The 23,763-nt window shown below is 41.9% G+C and overlaps 1 protein-coding gene and 1 long non-coding RNA gene across 4 annotated transcripts in view; one reads left to right on the top strand and one right to left on the bottom strand.

Annotated features, from left to right (window-relative positions):
* Positions 1-11,204: 11,204 nt before the first annotated feature.
* Positions 11,205-18,498, bottom strand: LOC149984159 (uncharacterized). 2 transcript variants are annotated; one of them, XR_016495471.1, is made up of 2 exons: positions 18,346-18,498; positions 11,205-12,754 (listed from the first exon to the last, which is right to left on the bottom strand). It is a non-coding gene; the product is annotated as an uncharacterized LOC149984159 (long non-coding RNA). The 2 variants fall into 2 exon arrangements; XR_016495472.1 differs by having other exon boundaries at positions 18,280-18,483.
* Positions 18,499-22,628: 4,130 nt separating this feature from the next.
* LOC110522516 (phospholipase B1, membrane-associated) overlaps positions 22,629-23,763 on the top strand; it is a 42,975-nt gene continuing 41,840 nt past the window's right edge. The window contains exon 1 of one of the 2 annotated variants that reach the window (XM_021600962.3): positions 22,629-22,934. In XM_021600962.3, coding sequence (XP_021456637.2) covers positions 22,676-22,934 — 259 coding nt within the window. In that variant the 5' untranslated portion in view covers positions 22,629-22,675. The remainder of the gene's footprint in view (positions 22,935-23,763) is intronic. The other variant, XM_021600961.3, reaches the window with a different exon arrangement.

Genomic DNA, 23,763 nt, shown 5'->3' with positions numbered 1-23,763 from the left:
CCTACCTTCAAACTCAGTGCCTCTTTGCTTGACATCATGGGAAAATCAAATGAAATCAGCCAAGACCTCAGAAAAAAAATTGTAAACTAAAAAATAACTATTTGGCCATAATGACCATCTTTATGTTTGGAGGGAAAAGGGGGATGCTTTGTTGCGGGGTGCTTTGCTGCAGGAGAAAATAGATGGCATCATGATGGTGGAAAACTGTGGAAATATTGAACCATCGTCTCAAGACATCAGTCAGGAAGTAAAAGCTTGGTTCCAAATGGGTCTTCCAAATGGACAATGACCCCAAGCATACTTCCAAAGTTGTGGCAAAATGGCTTAATGACAACAAAGTCAAGGTATTGGAGTGGTCATCAGAAAGCCCTGACCTCAATACCATAGAAAATTTGTGGGCAGAACTGAAAAAGTGTGTGCGAGCAAGGAGGCCTACAAAACTGACTCAGTTACACCAGCTCTGTCAGGAGGAATGGGCCAAAATTCACCCGACTTGTGGGAAGCTTGTGGAAGGCTACCGAAACATTTGACCCAAGTTAAACAATTTAAAGGCAATGCTACCAAATACTAATTGAGTGTATGGAAACTTCTGACCGACTAGGAATGTGATGAAATAAATAAAAGCTGAAATAAATCACTCTACTATTATTCTGACATTTCACATTCTTAAAATAAAGTGGTGATCCTAACTGACCTAAAACAGGGAAATATTACTGGGATTATATGACAGGAATTGTGAAAAACTGAGTTTAAATGTATTTGGTTAAGGTGTATGTAAACTTCCGACTTTAACTGTGCCTATTCTCATTTTGGAACGTCCAGATGATGGATGCTACGGTGAAGCGGCTCAGATTGGGCAGCACTCTCTGCCTCTCTCAAGGTCAAACCATTGTCATGACGTTGGCCTGGGGGTAGGTTTATGACAGTCATAAATACCTCTTCCCCCCCTTTTCCTCTCTCTACCCTACTGATGTTACATTTGCAAACCCGTTGGTTAACATAGAGATTCTGGGAACATCAGAAGGTGGGGGGAAATGAACTATATTCTGGTAATCCGACCAATTGAACATATGCGGTGGTACTTAATGAATATGATGTCAGTTCGGTTGTCATTCTGAGTCATTCTCATCAATGATAAGATGACATAAACTCTACAGTGGAAAGAACACATCAGAGTTATCAGATTCACATGGAATTGTTGTTCAATTTAAATGTTTGAATATGAAATTATTTGTGATGGGATAAAATGTGAGATTTGGGTTTTCATGCCAAATCAGTGGCCTGCCCCTGTGAAGGGACATGGGCTATAAAACTTTTCAAACACGCCCTCCTCTCCCTTCCTATATAAAGCCTTGATGACAATGTAACCTCCTGTTCCGAGGATGTGAGGACGACGGTCCGATGTCAGAATGGTTCAGATAATAACTACAGAACGAAGCCAACATCAGCTTGAGCTTTGGTTGTGAATGGTAATTTGCAAATAAATTCATTAAAAATCCCACAATGTGATTTTCTGGATTTTTTTTCTCATTTTGTCTGTCATAGTTGAAGTGTACCTATGATGAAAATTACAGGCCTCTCTCATCTTTAAGTGGGAGAACTTGCACAATTGGTGGCTGACTAAATACTTTTTTGCCCCACTGTATCTACAGTACCAATGTTTGTTTTGCTTCACAGTCCCCGCTGTTCCATAAGGTGTTTTTTAAATCTAATTTTACTGCTTGTGTCAGTCACTTGATGTGGAATAGAGTTCCATGTAGTCATGGCTCTATGTAGTACTGTGTTTCTCCTATAGTCTGTTCTGGACTTGGGGACTCTGAAGAGACCTCTTGTGGCATGTCTTGTGGGGTATGCATGTGTGTCCGAGCTGTGTGCCAGTAGTTTAGACAGACCTGTCATAAATAAAAGTGGTGATGAAGTCAATCTCTCCTCCACTTTCAGCCAGGCGAGATTGACATGCATATTATTAATATTAGCTCTCTGTGTACATCCAAGGGCCAGCCGTGCTGCCCTGTTCTGAGCCAATTGCAAAGTCCTTCGTTGTGGCACCTGACCACACAACTGAACAGTAGTCAAGGTGCAACAAACCCAGGGCCTGTAGGACCTGCCTTGTTGATAGTGTTGTTAAGAAGGCAGAGCATCACTTTATTAAAGACTTCTCCCCATCTTAGCTACTACTGTATCAAATCAATATGTTTTGACCATAACAGTTTACAATCTAGTGTTACTCCAAGCAGTTTAGTCATCTCAACTTGCTCATGTCCACAGTATTTATTACAAGATTTAGTTGAGGTTTAGGATTTAGTGAGTATTTTGTTCCAAATACAGTGCTTTTAGTTTTAGAAATATTTAGGGCTAACTTATTTCTTGCCACCCACTCTGAAACTAACTGCAGCTCTTTGTTGAGTGTTGCAGTCATTTCAGTCGCTGTAGTAGCATTGAGTCATCCGCATGCATAGAAACTCTAGCTTTACTCAGTCAGTGGCATGTCGTTAGTAAAAATTTAAAAAAGCAAGGGGTCTAAACAGCTACCCTGGGGAATTCCTGATTCTAACTGGATTATATTTGATAGGCTTCCATTAAAGAACACCGTCTGTGTTCTGTTAGACAAGTACAGTTGAAGTCGGAAGTTTACATACACCTTAGCCAAATACATTTAAACTCAGTTTCTCACAATTCCCGACATTTAATCCTAGTAAAAATTCCCTGTCTTAGGTCAGTTAGGATCACCACTTTATTTTAAGAATGTGAAATGTCAGAATAATAGTAGAGAGAATGATTTATTTTAGCTTTTACTTCTTTCATCACATTCCCAGTGGGTCAGAAGTTTACATACACTCAATATGTATTTGGTAGCATTGCCTTTAAATTGTTTAACTTGGGTCACACATTGGTGTAACTGAGTCAGGTTTGTAGGCTTCCTTGCTCACACATGCTTTTCAGTTCTGCTTACACATTTTCTATAGGATTGGAGGTCAGGCTTTGACGGCCACTCCAATACCTTGACTTTGTTGTCCTAAGCAATTTTGCCACAACTTTGGAAGCATGCATGGGGGGTCATTGTCCATTTGAAAGACCCATTTGCAACCAAGATTTAACTTCCTGACTGATGTCTTGAGATGTTGCTTCAATATACCCATATAATTTTCCACCCTCATGATGCCATCTATTTTGTGAAGTGCACCAGTCCCTCCTGCAAAAAAGCACCCCCATAACATGATGCTACCGCCCCCGTGCTTCACGGTTGGGGTGGTGTTCTTTGTCTTACCTTTTTCCTCCAAACATAACAATGGTCATTATGGCCAAGCAGTTATATTTTTGTTTCATCAGACCAGAGGACCTTCCTCCAAAAAGTACACTCTTTGTCCCCATGTGCAGTTGCAAACCATAGTCTGGCTTTTTATGGCAGTTTTGGAGCAGTAGCTTCTTCATTGCTGAGTGGCCGATCAGGTTTTGTCGATACAGGGCTCATTTTACTGTGAAAAAATATACTTTTGTACCTGTTTCCTCCAGCATCTTCACAAGGTCCTTTGCTGTTGTTCTGGGATTGATTTGCACTTTCCGTACCAAAGTACGTTCATCTCTAGGAGACAGAACGTGTCTCCTTCCTGAGCAGTATGACAGCTGTGTGGTCCCATGGTGTTTATACTTGCGTACTATTGTTTGTACAGATGAACGTGGTACCTACTTCTGACCCACTGGAATTGTGATACAGCGAATTAAGTGAAATAATCTGTCTGTAAACAATTGTTGGAAAAATTACTTGTGTCATGCACAAAGTAGATGTCCTAACCGACTTGCCAAAACTATAGTTTGTTAACAAGAAATGTGTGGAGTGGTTGAAAAACGAGTTTTAACCTAAGTGTATGTAAACTTTCGACTTCAACTGTAACTCTTTTATCCACATAATCAAATCAAAGTTGTATTCGGCGCACATGACAAATAAACAGTTGTAGACCTTACAGTGAAATGCTTACTTACAGGCTCTAACCAAGTGCAAAAAAGGTGTTAGGTAAGTAAATAAATAAAACAACAGTGAAAAGACAGGCTATATAAAGTAGTGAGGCTACATACAGACACAGGTTAGTCAGGCTGATTGAGGTAGTATGTGGGGGGGGGCCACACAATGCAAATAGTCCGGGTAGCCATTTGATTATCTGTTCAGGAGTCTTATGGCTTGGGAGTAAAAACTGTTGAGAAGCCTTTTTGTCCTAGACTTGGCACTCCGGTACCGCTTGCCATGCGATAGTAGAGAGAACAGTCTATGACTGGGGTGTCTGGGGTCTTCGACAATTTTTAGGGCCTTCCTCTGACACCGCCTGGTGTAGAGGTCCTGGATGGCCGGCAGCTTAGCCCCAGTGATCTACTGGGGCGTACGCACTACCCTCTGTAGTGCCTTGCGGTCAGAGGCCGAGCAATTGCCGTACCAGGCAGTGATCTCAATGTTGCAGTTGTAGAACCTTTTGAGGATCTCAGGACCCATGCAAAATCTTTTTAGTTTCCTGAGGGGGAATAGGCTTTGTCGTGCCCTCTTCACGACTGTCTTGGTGTGTTTGGACCGTTCTAGTTTGTTGTTGATTTGGACACCAAGGAACTTGAAGCTCTCAACCTGCTCCACTACCCATCGATGAGAATGGGGGAGTGCTCGGTCCTCCTTTTCCAGTAGTTCACAATCATCTCCTTAGTCTTGGTTACGTTGAGGGATAGGTTGTTATTCTGGCACCACCCGGCCAGGTCTCTGACTGTCTCGTCACTGTTGTGTCGTCTGCAAACTTAATGATGGTGTTGGAGTCGTGCCTGGCCATGCAGTCTTGGGTGAACAGGGAGTACAGGAAGGGACTGAGCATGCACCCCTGTGGAGCTTCAGTGTTGAGGATCAGCATGGCAGATGTATTGCTACCTACCCTCACCACTTGGGGCGGCCCGTCAGGAAGTCCAGGATCCAGTTGCAGAGGGAGGTGTTTAGTCCCAGGATCCTTAGCTTAGTGATGAGCTTTTAGAGCACTATGGTGTTGAACGCTGAGCTGTAGTCAATGAATAACATTCTCACATAAGTGTTCCTTTTGTGCTGGTGGGAAAGGGCAGTGTGGAGTGCAATAGAGATTGTGTAAAGGGGGTGTAAAGCCATAACAATTTTTTTCCAGCAGCAGACTATGATCACAGACAAACCACAGACTTGGTCCACTCACACAGACAGCATCGTGAAGAAGGCGCAGCAGCGCCTCTTCAACCTCAGGAGGCTGAAGAAATTCGGGTTTGTCACCAAAAGCACTCACAAACTTCTACAGATGCACAATCGAGAGCATCCTGGCGGGCTGTATCACCGCCTGGTACGGCAACTGCTCCGCCCACAACCGTAAGGCTCTCCAGAGGGTAGTGAGGTCTGCACAACGCATCACCGGGGGCAAACTACCTGCCTTCCAGGACACCTACACCACCCGATGTTACAGGAAGGCCATAAAGATCATCAAGGACATCAACCACCCGAGCCACTGCCTGTTCACCCCGCTATCATCCAGAAGGCGAGGTCAGTACAGGTGCATCAAAGCTGGGACCGAGAGACTGAAAAACAGCTTCTATCTCAAGGCCATCAGACTGTTAAACAGCCACCACTAACATTGAGTGGCTGCTGCCAACCCCCTGACACTGACTCAACTCCAGCCACTTTAATAATGGGAATTGATGGGAAATGATGTAAATATATCACTAGCCACTTTAAACAATGCTACCTTATATAATGTTACTTACCCTACATTATTCATCTCATATGCATACGTATATACTGTACTCTATATCATCGACTGCATCCTTATGTAATACATGTATCACTAGCCACTTTAACTATGCCACTTTGTTTATATACTCACCTCATGTATATACTGTACTCGATACCATCTACTGTATCCTGCCTATGCTGCTCTGTACCATCACTCATTCATATATCCTTATGTACATATTCTTTATCCCCTTACACTGTGTATAAGACAGTAGTTTTGGAATTGTTAGTTAGATTACTTGTTGGTTATTACTGCATTGTCGGAACTAGAAGCACAAGCATTTCGCTACACTCGCATTAACATCTGCTAACCATGTGTATGTGACAAATTTGATTTGATTTGAATCAATAATGTCAAAAGCTGCACTGGAGTCTAACAAGACAGCCCCCACAATCATTTTATCAGACAATCATCAGTTATTTGTTTAAGTGCTATGCTTGTTGAGTGTCCTTCCCTATAAGCATGGTGAAATTCAGTTGTCAATTTGTTTACTGTGAAATAGCATTGTATCTGGTCAACAACAAAAAAATCCAGAAGTTTACTGAGGGTTGGTAACAGGCTGATTGGTCAGCTATTTGAGCCAGCTTTACCAGGCCTGAGGGCACACACACTCTCTAGTAGGCTTAAATTGAATATGTGGCAAATAGGAGTGGCAATATCGTCTCCTATTATCCTCAGTAATTTTCCATCTAGATTGTCAGAACCTGGTGGCTTGTCATTGTTGATAGGCCATTTTTTCACCTCTTCCACACTGACTTTACGGAATTCAAAAGTACAATTCTTGTCTTTCATAATTTGGTCCAATATACTTGGATGTGTAGTGTCAGCGTTTGTTGCTGGCATGTCATCCCTAAGTTTGCTTATCTTGCCAATGAAAAATTAATTAAATTAGTTTGCAATATCAGTGGGCTTTGTGATGAATGAGCCATCTGATTCAATAAATGAAGGAGCCGAGTTGGCTTTGAATGTGCCGCAATTTTTTTTTACTATCATTCTTTACATAATTTGTTTCATAGTGTAGTTTATTTAGTTTAGTCACATGATTTCTTAAATTAAATTACATTTTTCAATTCCTCATCAATCCAAGGGATTTAACAGTTTATACAGTAATTTTCTTAATGGGTGGGTGCTTATTACTAACTGGAATAAATAGTTTCATAAATGCGTCAAGTGCAGCACCTGGTTGCTCCTCATTACACACCACAGACCAGCAAATATTCTTTACATCAACAACATATAAATCACTACAAAACTTATTGTGTGACCTCAGGTTCACCCTCCTGACTCTCCCTCCTCTGTTCTCGTCCTCCTAGATGTATCTGCTGCCTTCAACACCTGGAACCATCAGATCCTCCTCTCTACCTTCTCATGGCTGACATCTCAGGCTCTGCACACTCTTGGATTGCATCCTACCTAGTAGGCCACTCCTACCAGTTGACATGGAGAGGATCTGTGTCTGCACCACGTACTCTCACTACTGGTGTCCCCCAGGGTTCGGTTCTAGGCCCTCTCCTCTAAATACACCAAGTCACTCTGCTCCGTCATACTATCATTGCTATGGGGTTTTAGGCTGGGTTTCTGTACAGCACTTTGAGATATCAGCTGATGTACGAAGGGCTACAGTGGGGCAAAAAAGTATTTAGCCAGCCACCAATTGTGCAAGTTCTCCCACTTAAAAAGATGAGAGAGACCTGTAACTTTCATCATAGGTAAACTTCAACTATGACAGACAAAAAGAGAAGAAAAAGAATCCAGAAAATCACATTGTAGGATTTTTAATGAATTTATTTGCAAATTATGGTGGAAAATAAGTATTTGGTCAATAACAAAAGTTTCTCAATACTTTGTTATATACCCTTTGTTGGCAATGACAGAGGTCAAACGTTTACAGTAAGTCTTCACAAGGTTTTCCACACACTGTTGCTGGTATTTTGGCCCATTCCTCCATGCAGATCTCCTCTAGAGCAGTGATGTTTTGGGGCTGTTGCTGGGCAACACGGACTTTCAACTCCCTCCAAAAATGTTCTATAGGGTTGAGATCTGGAGACTGGCTAGACCACTCCAGGACCTTGAAATGATTCTTACGAAGCCACTCCTTCGTTGCCCGGGCGGTGTGTTTGGGATCATTGTCATGCTGAAAGACCCAGCCACGTTTCATCTTCAATGCCCTTGCTGATGGGAGGTTTTCACTCAAAATCTCACGATACATGGCTCCATTCATTCTTTCCTTTACAAGGCTCAGTCGTCCTGGTCCCTTTGCAGAAAAAACAGCCCCAAAGCATGATGTTTCCACCCCAATGCTTCACAGTAGGTATGGTGTTCTTTGGATGCAACTCAGCATTCTTTGTCCTCCAAACACGACGAGTTCAGTTTTTACCAAAAAGTTACATTTTGGTTTCATCTGACAATATGACATTCTCCCAATCTTCTTCTGGATCACCCAAATGTTCTCTAGCAAACTTCAGACGGGCCTGGACATGTACTGGCTTAAGCAGGGGGACACGTCTGGCACTGCAGGATTTGAGTCCCCGGCCGCGTAGTGTGTTACTGATTGTAGACTTTGTTACCTTGGTCCCAGCTCTCTGCAGGTCATTCACTAGGTTCCCCCGTGTGGTTCCGGGATTTTTGCTCACCGTTCTTGTGATCATTTTGACCCCACGGGGTGAGATCTTGCGTGGAGCCCCAGATCGAGGGAGATTGTCAGTGGTCTTGTATGTCTTCCATTTCCTAATAATTGCTCCCACAGTTGATTTTTTCAAACCAAGCTGCTTACCTATTGCAGAATCAGTCTTCCCAGCCTGGTGCAGGTCTACAAGTTTGTTTCTGGTGTCCTTTGACAGCTCTTTGGTCTTGGCCATAGTGGAGTTTGGAGTGTGACTGTTTGAGGTTGTGGACAGGTGTCTTTTATACTGATAACAAGTTCAAACAGGTGCCATTAATACAGGTAACGAGTGGAGGACAAAGGAGCCTCTTAAAGAAGAAGTTACAGGTCTGTGAGAGACAGAAATCTTGCTTGTTTGTAGGTGACCAAATACTTATTTTCCATCATAATTTGCAAATAAATTCATTAAAAATCCTACAATGTGATCTTCTGGATGTTTTTTCTCATTTTGTCTGTCATAGTTGAAGTGTACCTATGATGAAAATTACAGGCCTCATCTTTTTAAGTGGGAGAACTTGCACAATTGGTGGCCGACTAAACACTTTTTTGCCCCACTGTATATAAATAAATTTGATTTGATTGCTATGACCTCTCTATCCTGGTTGACAACTCCAGTGTCGCTCTCCCAAAGTGCAAAGAACCTTGACGTGACCCTGAACACCCTGACGTTCTCTGCAAACATCAAAGCAGTGACCCGCTCCCGCGGGTTTATGCTCTACAACATCCGTAGATTACCTCACAGGAAATGTTGCAGGTCCTAAATCAGGCACTTGTCCTCCCCCGCCTGGACTACTGCAACTCGCGGTTGGCTTGTGCCATCAAACCTCTGCAACTTATCCAGAATGCTGCAGCCCACCTGGTTTCAACCTTCCCAAGTTCTCTCATGTCACCCCGCTCCACCACACACTCCACCGGCTTCCAGTCAAAGCTCGCATCCACTACAAGACCATGGTGCTTACCTACGGAACAGCAACAGGACCTGCTCCTCCCTACCTTCAGGCTATACTCAGATCCTACACGCCAACACTCCGTTTTGCCACCTCAGGTCTCTTGGCACCCCAATAGTGGAACCAGCTTCCCCCTGAAGCTAGGACAGCAGAGTCCCTGCCCATCTTCCTAAAACATCTGAAACCTCTTCAAACCATATCTTAAATAATCCTCCTACTCACCTTGACCCCCCCCTGAAGAAATAATAATAATAACAACAACCTAACACTTGCATGTGACCCCCCCCCCCCCCCTCCCCCTCCTTACTTTCTATGACTGTGGCATGTGGTTGTCCCACCTAGCTATCTTAAGATGAACTGTAAGTCGCTCTGGATACGAATTTCTGCTAAATGACTAAAATGTTAAAAAATATATATACAAAAGTACAGTGCATTCAGAAAGTTTTCAACCCTCTTGACTTTTTCGTCCCTCATCAATATATACACACACACACACACACACACACACACACAATACCCCATAATGACAAAGCAAAAACGGTTACTTTTGTATTTTTGCTAATGTATTAAAAATAATAAACTGAAATATCACATTTACCTTAAGTATTCAAACCCTTTACTCAGTACTTTGTTGAGTCACCTTTGGCAGCGATTACAGCCTCGAGTCTTCTTGGGTTTGAAACTATAAGCTTGGTACACCTGTATTTCGGGAGTTTCTCCCATTATTTTCTGCAGATCCTCTCGAGCGCTGTCAGATTGGATGGGGAGTGTTGCTGCACAGCTTTTTTCAGGTCTCTCCAGAAATGTTAGACCGGGTTCAAGTCTAGGCTCTGGCTGGGCCACTCAAGGACATTGAAACTTGTCCCGAAGCCACTCCTGCGTTGTCTTGGCTGTGTGCATAGTGCCGTTGTCCTGTTGGAAGGTGAACCTTCCTGAGGCTGAGGACCTGAGCACTCTGGAGCAGGTTTTTGTCAAGGATCTCTGTACTTTGCTCCGTTCATATTTCCCTCGATCCTGACTAGTCTCCCGGTCCCTGCCGCTGAAAAACATCCCCACAGCATGATGCTGCCACCACCATGCTTTACCATAGTGATGGCACCAGGTTTCCTCCAGACGTGACACTTGGCATTCAGGCCAAAGAGTTCGATCTTGTTTTCATCAGACCAGAGAATCTTGTTTCTCTTTGTCTGTCCTTTAGGTGCCTTTTGGTAAACTCCAAGAGTCTGTCATGTGCCTTTTACTGAGGAGTGGCTTTCGTCTGGCCACTCTACCATAACGGCCTGAATGGTGGAGTGCTGCCGAGATGGTTGTCCTTCAGGAAGGTTATCCCATTCCCAAAGAGCAATTCTGGAGCTCTGTCAGAATGACTATCAGGTTCTTGGTCACCTCCCTAACCAAGGCCCTTGTCACCCAATTGCTCAGTTTGGCCGGGCAGCCAGCTTTAGGAATAGTCTTGGTGGTTCCAAACTTATAAACATTTAAAAGGGTCGAGGCCACTGTGTTCTTGGGGATCTTCAATGCTGCAGACATTTTTTGGCACGCTTCCCAATATCTGTGCATCGACACAAACGTGTCTCAGAGCTCTACAGACAAATCCTTCCACCTCATGGCTTGGTTTTTGCTCTGACATGCACTGTCAACTGTGGGACCTTATATAAACAGGCATGTGCATTTCCAAATCATGTCCAATCAATTGAATTTACCACAGGTGGACTCCAAGTTGAAGAAACATCTCAAGGATGATCAATAGAAACAGGACGCACTTGAGTTCAATTTCGAGTCTCATAGCAAAGGGTCTGAATACTTAACTAAGGTATGTTTTTATTTTTCATAGTTTAGCAAAAAGTTTGTTTTCGCTTTGTCATTATGGGTTATTGTGTGTAGATAGTTTTTTTCCCCTCAATCATTTTAGAATAAGTCTAATGTAAGAAAATGTGGAAAAAGTGGAGGGGTCTGAATACTTTCTGAATGCACTGTATGTGGACACCCCTTCAAATTAGTGGATTCTGCTAATTCAGCCACACCGTTGCTGACAGGTGTATAAAATTGAGCACACAGCCATGCAATCTCCATAGACAAACATTGGCAGTAGAATGGCCTTACTGAAGAGCTCAGTGACTCAACGTGGCGCCGTCGACGGATGCCACTTTTCCAACAAGTCAGGTTGTCAAATTTCTGCCTTGCTACTGCCCCGGTCAACAGTAAGTGCTGTTATTGTGAAGTGGAAACGTCTAGGAGCAACAACGGCTCAGCTGCGAAGTGTTAGGCCCCACAAGCTCACAGAATGGGACCGCCGAGTGCTGAAGCACAGAGCGTAAAAATCGTCTGTGCTTGGTTGCAACACTCACTACCGAGTTCCAACTACCCCTGGAAGCAATGTTCGCACAAGAACTGTTCGTCGGGAGTGTCCTTAAATGGGTTTCCATGGCCGAGCAGCCACACACAAGCCTAAGATCACCATGCACAATGCCAAGCATCGGCTGGAGTGTTGTAAAGCTCACCGCCTTTTGGACTCTCGAGCAGTGATGAATCACACTTCACCATCTGGCAGTCCAACAGACTAATCTGGGTTTGGCGGATGCCAGGAGAATGCTACCTGCCCCAATGCATAGTGCCAACTGTAAAGTTTGGTGGAGGAGGAATAATGGTCTGGGGCTGTTTTTCATGCTTTGGACTAGGACCCTTAGTTCTGGTGAAGGGAAATCTTAACGCTACAGCATACAATGACATTGTAGCAGATTCTGTGCTTCCAACTTTGCGGCAACAGTTTGGCTAAGGCCCTTTGTTTCAGCATGACAATGCCCCATGGACAAAGTGAGGTCCATACAGAAATGGTTTGTCAAGATCGGTGTGGAAGAACTTGACTGGGCTGCACAAGAGCCCTGACCTCAACCCTATCTTACTACACCTTTTGGATTAATTGGAATGCAGACTGCGAGCTAGGCCAAATCGCCCAACATCAGTGCCTGACCTCACTGATGTTCTTGTGGCTGAATGGAAGCAAGTCCCCGCAGCAGTGTTCCAACATCTAGTGGAAAGCCTTCCCAGAAGAGTGGAGGCTGTTATAGCAGCAAAGGGGGGACCAATTCCATATTAATGCCCATGATTTTGGAATGAGATGTTCGACGAGCAGGTGTCCACATATATTTGGTCATGTAGCATACCTACTGTAGTAGGAGTAGTAGACTATCACCGGGCTCATCATGGTGAAGTGGAAGGCTCAGCCCGTTGTGCCGGTGAAGCTTGTGGAGATGAGCTCTGAGCGGTTGGTCAGGATGGTGTCACAAGTGGTGCAGGAGAACAGGTATGTTCCACCGATGTGGTCCAGGAAGATCCTTCCCATAGTGGTGTTGTCAGCAGTGACCAACCTTCAGGAAAGGAAAAAAAAAATCTCAAAAAAAAAAAAATGGAAAGTCATGTATGACACTAATTCACACACAGAAGCTGAGGAGAGCAGTGAGGTGGGGATGGCTCATAGGAAGCAAACGAAACAGGGAGCGACCTACCCGAATTTGTCCAATAGAAACTTGTTTTGCAACTGTTTAGGCCACATATGTCAGAGTCAAGGCCCGCGGGCCACATCCGGCCCGCAAGAAGGTTTTTTACGGCCCCTGGGATGATCTTGATTTATTATTAGAACCGGCCCGCAGCAAGCCGGCAGCCCGCAGATCTTTTACACGCACCAATACTACATTTCCCACAATGCAAAGGTGACGCACCGAGCAGTAGGCTGCTTCATTTCAATATTTATTGGCACAGCAGTCGTCAGCATCACAGTAAAATTAACTTTCAGATACCCATCAAAAATGGCAAAACGGAAGGTGGATACTGAGAACCGGGGGTTTCAAACAAGGTGGGAGTCGGAGTATATGTTCACGAAGGTAGCTGGAAAACCTGTGTGTCTTCTGTGTGGAGAAAGTGTGGCGGTACTGAAAGAGTATAATCTGAGACGACATTATGAAACGAAACACGCGGACAAAAACAAGAATATGGACATGGAACAAAGGCTACAAAAGGCAGAGGAATTAAAACGAGGCCTCAAATCTCGACAGGCTCTGTTCAAAAAAGCCAAATCACAAGGCCAGGCTGCTGTCAAGGCCAGTTTTATTTTGGCAGAAGAGATCGCTAAATCAGCCCGGCCATTTACGGAGGGGGATTTCATCAAAAACTGCATGATTAAAGTTTGTGACGAAGTTTGCCCAGAAAAAAGGCAACTCTTTTTAAATGTGAGTCTGAGCAGAAACACCATTGCCGAGAGAGTAGACCAGTTGTCCATCAATCTAAAAGAGCAGCTTGTGAAAAAGGGAAAAGATTTTATTGCATATTCCTTGGCTGTGGATGAGAGCACCGACATTTCTGACATTGCCCAGTTGTCAATTTTCATCCGCGGAGTGGACTCCAACCTAAGCGTGACAGAGGAGTTTTTGGCTTTACGTCCTATGCATGGCACAACTACGGGGCATGATTTGTATGAAGAGGTGTCAAGATGTGTAAATGAGATGGAGCTGCCTTGGGAAAAACTCGTGGGTTTGACAACCGACGGAGCACCTGCGATGTGTGGACACAGGAGCGGACTGGTGGCGAAGATACGGGAAAAGATGCAAGAGGAAAACGCGACAGGTGAGCTGACAGCTTATCATTGTATCATACACCAGGAAGCGTTGTGCGGTAAAGCCTTGAAAATGGAGCATGTAATGAGCATCATCACGCGCACAGTTAACTTTATCAGAGCCAAAGGTTTGAATCACCGCCAGTTCAAGGCATTTCTGACGGAGTTAGAAACGGAGCATGGTGATTTGCCTTATCACACAGAGGTGCGATGGCTAAGCCAGGGAAAGGTGCTTCAAAGATGTTTCGAGCTTCGTGAGGAGATTTGTCTGTTCTTGGACAGCAAAGGGAAAGACACAACACAACTCCGAGACGAAATGTTTCTGTGTGAAATGGCTTTTCTGTGTGACATTACGAGTCATCTGAATGCAATAAACTTGCAGCTGCAGGGTCGGGATCGTGTCATCTCTGATATGTACAGTACAGTGAAGGCATTTAAAACCAAACTGACTCTGTGGGAGACGCAGATGCGGAAAGAAAATTTGAGCCACTTTCCCAGCTGCCAGACCATGAAAGAGAAGCTCTCTACCAGTGCGTTCCCGAGCACACAGTTGGCTGATAAAATAGGTATGCTTGCCGCTGACTTTCGACGCCGATTTGCTGACTTTGAAGCACAAAAAAGCAGGTTGGAACTGCTCGGTAACCCATTTGCTGTTGACGTGGAAAGCTCACCACCAAACCTCCAAATGGAATTGATTGACCTCCAATGCAATGATGCACTGAGGGCAAAATATGCGGCAGTGGGTGCTGCGGAGTTCGCCCGTTTCCTCCCCGGCACAATGCCCCAGCTGCGCATCCAGGCTGCTCAAACGTTGTCTATGTTTGGCAGCACATACCTGTGTGAACAACTGTTTTCTTTGATGAACCTGAACAAAACATCACACAGAAGTCGACTTACTGCTGAACACCTCCACTCAATTCTGAGGATTTCTTCAGCTCAGAGCCTTACCCCGAACATTGATGAACTTGTGGAAAAGATGGGACACCACCAAGTATCACCCTCAACCTCAAACAAGTGAACATTACTGTGCAATCACATATTTAGAGTTTTTACTCAGTTCAAGTTTAAAAGTTAAAATTTAATATTTGTTTTCACTGCATGTTACTTCTCCTTAAACAAAGTGTTGTTTTTGATTAATAGATTTTTGCACTTTATTTTTTTGTATTTCAATCCAATTATATTTTAAAAATATTTCAGTTGAGTGGATGATAGAAAATTGCTATTATTGTTTTTTCTTTGAAGTAAATTTAGCCCACTTTTGCTAAAATAGAAAATATAGTCTACTGATGGTGCCTTGAATACCGGTTTCTTTCATTTAATGTTCATGTTATGGGGATATTTATATAAAGGAAATTTGTCTTTTGTGTCTGTTGAAAATTAAAGATTACTGACAGAGCCATAAGAAAATATTGCTTTATTTATCTGATCATATTGTAATATATTTGTTAGGTTTTCAGTAGGTTCAATTAGGTTCACTAGACTATATGCGTCATTTAAAAATTTTTCAATGAACATTCGAACAGTCCGGCCCTCGTCTTGTAGCTGATTTTTTTATTTGGCCCTCCGTCCATTTGACTTTGACACCCCTGGTTTAGGCTAATGATTACGGCCTGGTTCACATAAGACAATTACTCACAAAGACACATATACAGTGGGGCAAAAAAATATTTAGTCAGCCACCAATTGTGCAAGTTCTCCCACTTAAAAAGATGAGAGAGGCCTGTAATTTTCATCATAGGTACACTTCAACTATGACAGACAAAATGAGAAGAAAAAAAATCGCAAAAATCACACTAGGATTTTTAATGAATTTACTTGCAAATTATGGTGGAAAATATGTATTTGGTCAATAACAAAAGTTTATCTCAATACTTTGTCATTGCCAACAAAGGGTATATAACAGAGGTCAAACGTTTTCTGTAAGTCTTCACAAGGTTTCACACACTGTTGCTGGTATTTTGGCCCATTACTCCATGCAGATCTCCTCTAGAGCAGTGACGTTTTGGGGAAGAATAAATACTTCAATAAAAACTTTAAAGTACTATGTAAGTACTTTACATCACTAGAAATTACTCAAGTAAGAGTAAAAAAGTATCCAGTCAGAAAATGAATTAAGTACTAGTTACAAATGTAGTTTGGTCATGGTAAATTGGTAAATTGTGAGTGACAGCTAACATTTTTTTTTTGATAACTTACTGCAAATGAATAGACATGCATGTATTATTTAAGCCTAACAGCATCATCTTTCAGATGTCCTCAGCACAGGTAGGCTGTACAGTTTAAATTATTGAAAGTTGACTTTATCTATCAATGTGCTCAATTTCATAAAACAGTACTTAAGACATTGGAATAATTTCACAATTTCAATAGCATTAATGAAAATGAATTTAACAATAGAATTCCAATTACTTGTGATGGTGAATGCGTACTAAAAAGATTTAAACCAAGTGTGATGTTGAATTTTTTTTATTAAGAATTAAATATCCACAAGGATCAGGTAAGTGTTTCAACAGCCAACCAACAATCAATATTGACATTTCACTATCAATCCTGTTACTGGTATGCAAATCAGACAAATTCAGCATGGAATTAAACATCAAGGTAAGAATCATGTAAGTAATAAATAATCAAACCGTGCAGATACTGTATCAATTGCCATAGTTAACTCATATTTTGTTCTACTACGCTCCCATTGGCTAGCTAGCGTTGTCTCGCTCACAGGCGATCGGCACAGAGACAGTGGTCTTCCAAGGTAAGGATGGAAAGTGTAATTATGCTTATTATTCATAATTTTTCATATTTATTAGCTAATCATTCAGTCGAATACTATGCTACGGCCACTGAATCTGTCTTTGAGCGTTTAAGGGACATTATGTTATTATATTTTTCAAATATTGAAAATGTTATTAATCAGGGGCTGAAATTTCACACAACGTGATATTCACTTCCGGAATTGGAGCGCTCATAGCGTTGTAGATAGCCTATCTGAATAACGGGGCGTGGTTTTGGCTTAACTGTGTTGGGGAAAAAGAAAGACGCACGCTCTCCAAGTCCGGAAGTGAGTAGCGCGAAATTTCAGTCGGATCCTTAAGATTAAGTAGTCTAGGTAAATTTAGCTGACCTTCAATTGCGGGAATTCAGAGTTGAGACATTTTACAACTCATTGAAACTCTGAATATAAAAACATGGGCAAACATGATAATAATAGGCAGCTAATTGTTAAATTACACTTTCCATCCTTAAATTGGAACGCCACTGCACTGATCGCCTGTGAGTGAAACAACGCTAGCTAGTCAATGCGAGCGTAGTCGGACGCTCCCATCGGATAATGGGTGTGGTTTTGGCTTAACTACGTTAGGAAAAAGAAACTCATTTACGCTCCATTGTAATTATTTTCCGAACCGTTCCTTTCCACTTCATTCTTCCCCTCTCGGTTCTGTCGCTACACGCTGTAAATAAAATAAACAAATATGGCACAAAAAGCTTCCTGAGATTTTTCATGATATAACATGTGCTTACTAGCTAGTCAGCTTCCTAGCCATTTCATTTGCACTCACATCAAAACACAATTTCAACAGCAAAAGTACATCCGAGAAATACTTATTTTACTCCAGAAATACATAATATTAGAAAGGCAGACGGTAATTAAAGGGGGTTTGACGACAACGAGAGCCAACGGACTTGAGGTGACGTTCTATTTTAAATACATTTCATTGGTCAAGGGGTTGTGACATGTTCATACAGACACATAGGGGAACCAATTGTATCGATTAATAAAATAAGAACCTCATCATTCAATGTGATTTCCATCTGACAACAATGATATAATATAAATATATTGAACTGACATTTTTTGGTAAAATGTAACGAGTTAAGTTACTTCCTTCAGAAATGACATGAGTAAAATAAAAGTACTAGTACCTCAAATGTATCTAAGTACATTACTTGTAACGAGTTACTACCCACCTCTGACCATGAATTCTGCAGTCACTGCCACTAATTTATTTCTCAACTATAAATGGTTTAAGATAAGCTAGGAAACATACCACATTTTCTAAAGAAAGTGTATTTCTGTCATTTAAAAACTAGCCGTCCTTGGTGTAACAGTTGGTATAATGGGACAATTCGAAGTACAACGCATTTCTCACCCCTGGACTGTGGTACTTTTCCCGAGGCATGTCTCGCCCCGACTCTGCAGTGGCTTAATCTAAACAGGAAGCCTGTTCAACTCCTGTGCAAGTGCATAGTATTAATCTATTATGTCTATAATGTGTGATAGCTAACCTTATAATACAAAGCCATCATGTATGTTGATCTCGAAGACACATCGCATACCCAACTTTTTCTCACCGTGAATCTGTGATTTTCGGAGTTCTGTGTCTACACGAATGTTAAAACCTGCTTCGTTGTATTTCCCCCTTGTTTTTGTCGTCGACCCTGTCGATGTGGCGTAACCTTTGTTGTTCTTTCACAGCTGTTCCACAGACTGTATCAACATCCGGTACATGTGACCCCGCCCCCTACTGGGTAGGGGAGCTGTCAGAGAGATCCAAAGGGTGCTGCCGAAACTAAACTGGGTGAGGACCAATCTGTGGAACCACTGTCTTTGAAATTACACTCCCAGTAAAACCATAGACATTAAAGGAAGCTGATAAAACTACACTTTTGCTTTTCAAAAATATATTTTTTAAATGTTTTGAAAGGAGATGAAATGATGAAGCTAAGGTCAGGCTTCATTGTACATTGTGATGTGTAGGATATCAGCTAGTCAAATCAAACTTTATTTGTCACATGCAACAGGTGTAGTAGACCTTACAGTGAAAGGCTTACTTTACAAGCCCTTACCAACAATGCTTTAAGAAGTTGAGAAAAAAACAAGTGTTAAGTAAAAAATAGATCAAAGTAACAAATAATTAAACAGCAGTATGAGAAACTCCTGGATCAGAACCCAGGTAGACTAGCAACATAGCCTACTGACGGTCAGGTAGCAAAGTTTGCATCAAAATACTTTCTGTGCTCAAACAACGCAGGGCAATTTGTGCTCCTGAGTGGCGCAGCGGTCTAAGGCACTACGTCTCAGTGCAAGAGGTGTCACAGTCCCTGGTTAGAATCCGGGCTGTATCACATCCGTCTGTGATTGGGAGTCCCATAGGGCGGTGCACAATTATCCCAGCGTCATCTGGGTTTGGCCGGGGTAGGTTGTCATTGTAAACAAGAATTTCTTCTTAACTGACTTACCTAGTTAAATTAAAAAATGATTGGACATACAGTACACACCATGACAAGAACACAACAGTAAGATCACAGAGAAGATCAAAAAATGATTAATCTCACTCCCATACACTTCCGCCCGATGAAGGTCTGTTGGATCAACTCGTCAATCTTGACCTTTGTTAACCCAAGTATAGGAAATTGTTGGGCATGAGATTACATCGAGAGTCTACTGGCATCTTGAGCTGCACAAACTGTAAAGCCAAAGATAAGCTGGGCTCCTATTGAAGATGATAGCTTGAGAGGACAGTGTCATGAGAATTGTGTGTCCTTGGGAGATAGATAAAGTATTGTGTAAGTACTCTGCAGTTATCAGGATTGAAGTGAGATAGTGATCATTGTGTCAAGTGTCTCAGATTAGGAGTGCTGATATAGTTCAAACTGATCTGAAATCAGCATTCTATATGGTAAGGTTTTATGTGAATTGGGGCACTTGAGTCCAGGCCACTGCAGCAATCATGTCTCAGATTGATAGTATTATTACTGCCACAGAACAATAAGGCACAGAAAGACACATCCAGGTGTTCACATGTCCTGGCCATCTTATGTCTGTCAATAGAGCCCCCCAGTGGAGGTGTCATAATACCCAGAAATCCTAGCGATCAACAGGGAAATGGTTCCAATCGTTTTTCCACCAATCATTTTTCCCATAGAGAATTTCAGAAACACTTAAAATAGGGGCTGGGTTCCATGTAGGCTTACTCTAGTGTGACGTTTTGATAACCTTGTAAATCTCTCTCAGACAAGGTGACTTTAATCAATATATTCGGCTCCATTGACTCTCTGATTCGAAAATGCTTATTAGCATCAAAGTATACACCATACAAGACTACAAATCCCTACAAGCTCCTGCAAGTCATCTCTAGCTGACACGTTTGCTAATAGGTATTGTGTAAATTTAAAACTTGCACAAGAAATTATGCCAATTTATTTATTACTAAATTTAGCTAACATTAGATAGTTAATCCAGAGATTCTTACCTTTGCCTCGATTCAGCAGTCTCGTCCAGATCATCATGGCATTTGTAGTAATTTATGATAGCCACATTAGCAGCTAATAATTATTTAATTACTGGGCGGGGGGGGGGGTAAATATAGTAAAATATATTGATTAAAGTCACCTTGCCCTAGAGAGATTTACATGGTTATCAAAACGTCACACTAGGGTAAGCCTATGCGAAACAGCCCTTATTTTAAGTGTTTCTAAAATCCCCTATAGGGAAATTAATGTTAGAAAAATGATTGGAACCATTTACTTGTTGATGTAGATTTCAGATCTACATTACATTTACAGTACGGTGAATCAAGAAAAATAATGGACTGGATCTTGTTGTTGTGGTGCATGATTGTACAGTCCAGTCAAGCAATTTCATACATTTCAGTTCAGTAATCTGTTAATCATTTTTGATAGAAGAAACGGATAACAGGTTATAAACATATTGTAATCAAGTATAACATATCTCCCTCACCTTTCCTTCTGGCAGTCCATCACCTCTGTAATCAATAGAGACTGATCATGAAGATAAATTATCAAGCAATTTAACAACACACTGTCACTGTTATGAAGCACATATGGCTGGCCAAGAGATGTGCCCTTAGGACAATCTATAAAGAAATTAAATGTGCGCATATTCATATCACCATCAAATGGTTGCCCATTCGTATTACCCATTTATGATGAAACCATGAAACCATGCTCTTTACATTGCTCTTGCACGATACACTATATATACAAAAGTATGTGGACACCCCTTCAAATTAGTGAATCCGGCTATTCCAGCCATACAATCTCCATAAAAAGTGGAAGTGGAGTGGAAGCCTGTTTTCTGGAGTGAATGGATGAATCCGGGTTTGTCGCTACCTGCTCGAATGCATAGTGCCAACTGTAATGTTTGGTGGAGGTGGAATAATGGTCTGGGGCTGTTTTTCATGGTTCGGGCTAGGCACATTAGTTCCAGTGAATGGAAATCTTAACGCTACAGCATGCAATGACATTCTAGAGGATTCTGTGCTTCCAACTTTGTGGCAACAGTTTGGGGAAGGCCCTTTCCTGTTTCAGCATGACAATTCCCCCATGCACAAAGTGAGATCCATACAGAAAGGGTTTGTCGAGTTCGTGGTGGAAGAACTTGACTGGCCTGCACAGAGCTCTGACCTGAACCACAACGAACACCTTTGGGATGAATTGGAATGCCGACTGCAAGCCAGGCCTAATCGCCCAACATCAGTGCCTGACCTCACTAATGTTCTTGTGGCTGAATGGAAGCAAGTCCCCGCAGCAATGTTCCTACATCTAGTGGAAAGCCATCCCAGAAGAGTGGAGGCTGTTATAGCAGCAAAGGGGGGACCAACTCCATATTAATGCCCATTATTTTGGAATGAGATGTTCGATGAGCAGGTGTCCACATACTTTTGGTCATGTGGTGTAGCTATTTCATCAGCCAGCCATTCAACGCCTGCACTCATAATTAATACAAATTCTTATTTACAGATTTATTTTCATACAGTTTGAAATACAGTATGTTTTGTAACAGGTAGTCATTATAGGTTAAGCTCCCTGTCCTTGTAGCAGGAAGTCAGGGATATCACGTATTTCACATATCTCTGTTAGTTATATCACTAGCAATCACTAGAAATCTTTTACCAAGGAAGCTTTTCCTGAAGAGATTGCATAATACAAGATTGTGATTGTGATTTGCATCTATTGTATAAAACCATTGTCAAAGCAGTTAAAGGTGTAGAATAGATGGATAAATACAAATAGGATGCTCTGAAGTAAAAAATAATAATACGACATTGGAAATTGTTCATGTAAAAGTGGGGCACACCAACAGTTACGTATTGTCTTTGTTTTCTAACTACTGCCCGAGTACACATATTTATTTTTGTGAGAACTGGAAGCATACCTGTGAGGGGAGTCTAACTGGTAGTAGTTACTGTTGTAGTTGTTTACCAGTATGTATTCCAAGCATGTGATTTTATTTGACCATAGGGAAAAGAGCTAGTGTATAAATATCGAAATGCAGAATTATTTGAATTGAGCTTCAACTCTTACAAATTCCATCCCTCTGCTGGTGCTGTGCCAGCTCAACTTTTCTAGGTGATACATTATGTCACAAAACACACTTTGTCACAATACCAATAAGTTACTCACCCCACTTATATATTTAGCCTAACCCCCAATATTTGCTCGTCACATGGCATGATATGTTGTTAACAATGATTTTCAGTCAGTTTTATGAAACGTTGTGCAGCGATTACATTTGAAACATAAAAGCAACCCCCATCTTTTCTCTCCCTCTCTCTCTCTCTCTCTCTCTCTCTCTCTCTCTCTCTCTCTCTCTCTCTCTCGTCCGTGCTTTCATTTTCTTCCATCCATTCCCTTGAATGTGAGCCCAACCCCTCCCACTATGCATATACATGATGTGTGTGCTTTACCATGGACAGGTATATCTGTAAATCACATCAAACATCAAGGTAGAGGGAAGCAAGACGGTAATGGACAATACGCCAAGACAACGGAGCTGTTAGACAAACAGACAGACAGTCAAACAGAAAGACAGACAGACAGAAGACAACTGGTGGCTGGCTATATGAGGACAAACTTTGGCAGACAAAGGATGCTTCCATTACTGGTTATAGCTTTGCTGGGGTTCCCCACGGCAACAGGTTTCTATACACTTCTATAGCCTATTCAAATGATCTGAACATTTTATATATAAAAGTAACTGGGTAAAGTGAAGAATATCAGTGTATTTTTGTCTTAGGTTTGCAGGAATGATATTGAAGAACATTTGCAAGTAGAGTCAAGTTGTATTCTTGCAGTGATTATTGTCATAAAGTAACATCTTAGGGACCTTGTCAATTAAAACCAGGCTTTCAGGGGTGAGACAAGAATTGTATACTTCATGTTTGGATTCTGGCTGTGCAAGAAGAATGTTGTTTTTGCCTCACCTCAGAAATGTGCTCACTAGTTCTGACTAGGCCCTTCAATGTTTTTAAGGGGTAATTCTGACTACGTAGGTTCACATTGATTCTTCTGTATGGCAACATCATAGGGGGCAATGAACTCTCTTGTTTCTACTGTATGGCAACATCATAGGGGGCAATGAACTCTCTTGTTTCTACTGTATGGCAACATCATAGGGGGCAATGAACTCTCTTGTTTCTACTGAATGACAACATCATAGGGGAGGATTCCTGTTGAATGTGTTCTGTTAAAAACTGTTTCTCTTTTCTAAGAAGATAACACTCATCGGGCAAATTTTTGAAAAACTACAGTGTTAAACTCATATTCGTGAATGCATTGTGTCAGTATTTATAACATAGAGAGAGAAGAAATAGATACTTTATTCATCTCTAAAGCAGGGGTCCCCAATTACATTCAGCCGTGTGCCGATTTTTCCTTGAGCGGATGGTAGAGGGGAAAAAACATAGTTATAAATAATTTGTACACTGCAAATTGACCGCTAGAATCCAAAAACGGATATAGTATTGG

Source organism: Oncorhynchus mykiss, chromosome 4 (genome assembly GCF_057628025.1).
Source record: "Oncorhynchus mykiss isolate SJ-2025 chromosome 4, ASM5762802v1, whole genome shotgun sequence".
Taxonomy (NCBI): Eukaryota; Metazoa; Chordata; class Actinopteri; order Salmoniformes; family Salmonidae; genus Oncorhynchus; species Oncorhynchus mykiss.
Note: the sequence above shows the minus strand (reverse complement) of the source record. Positions and strands in the feature narration are given on the sequence as shown.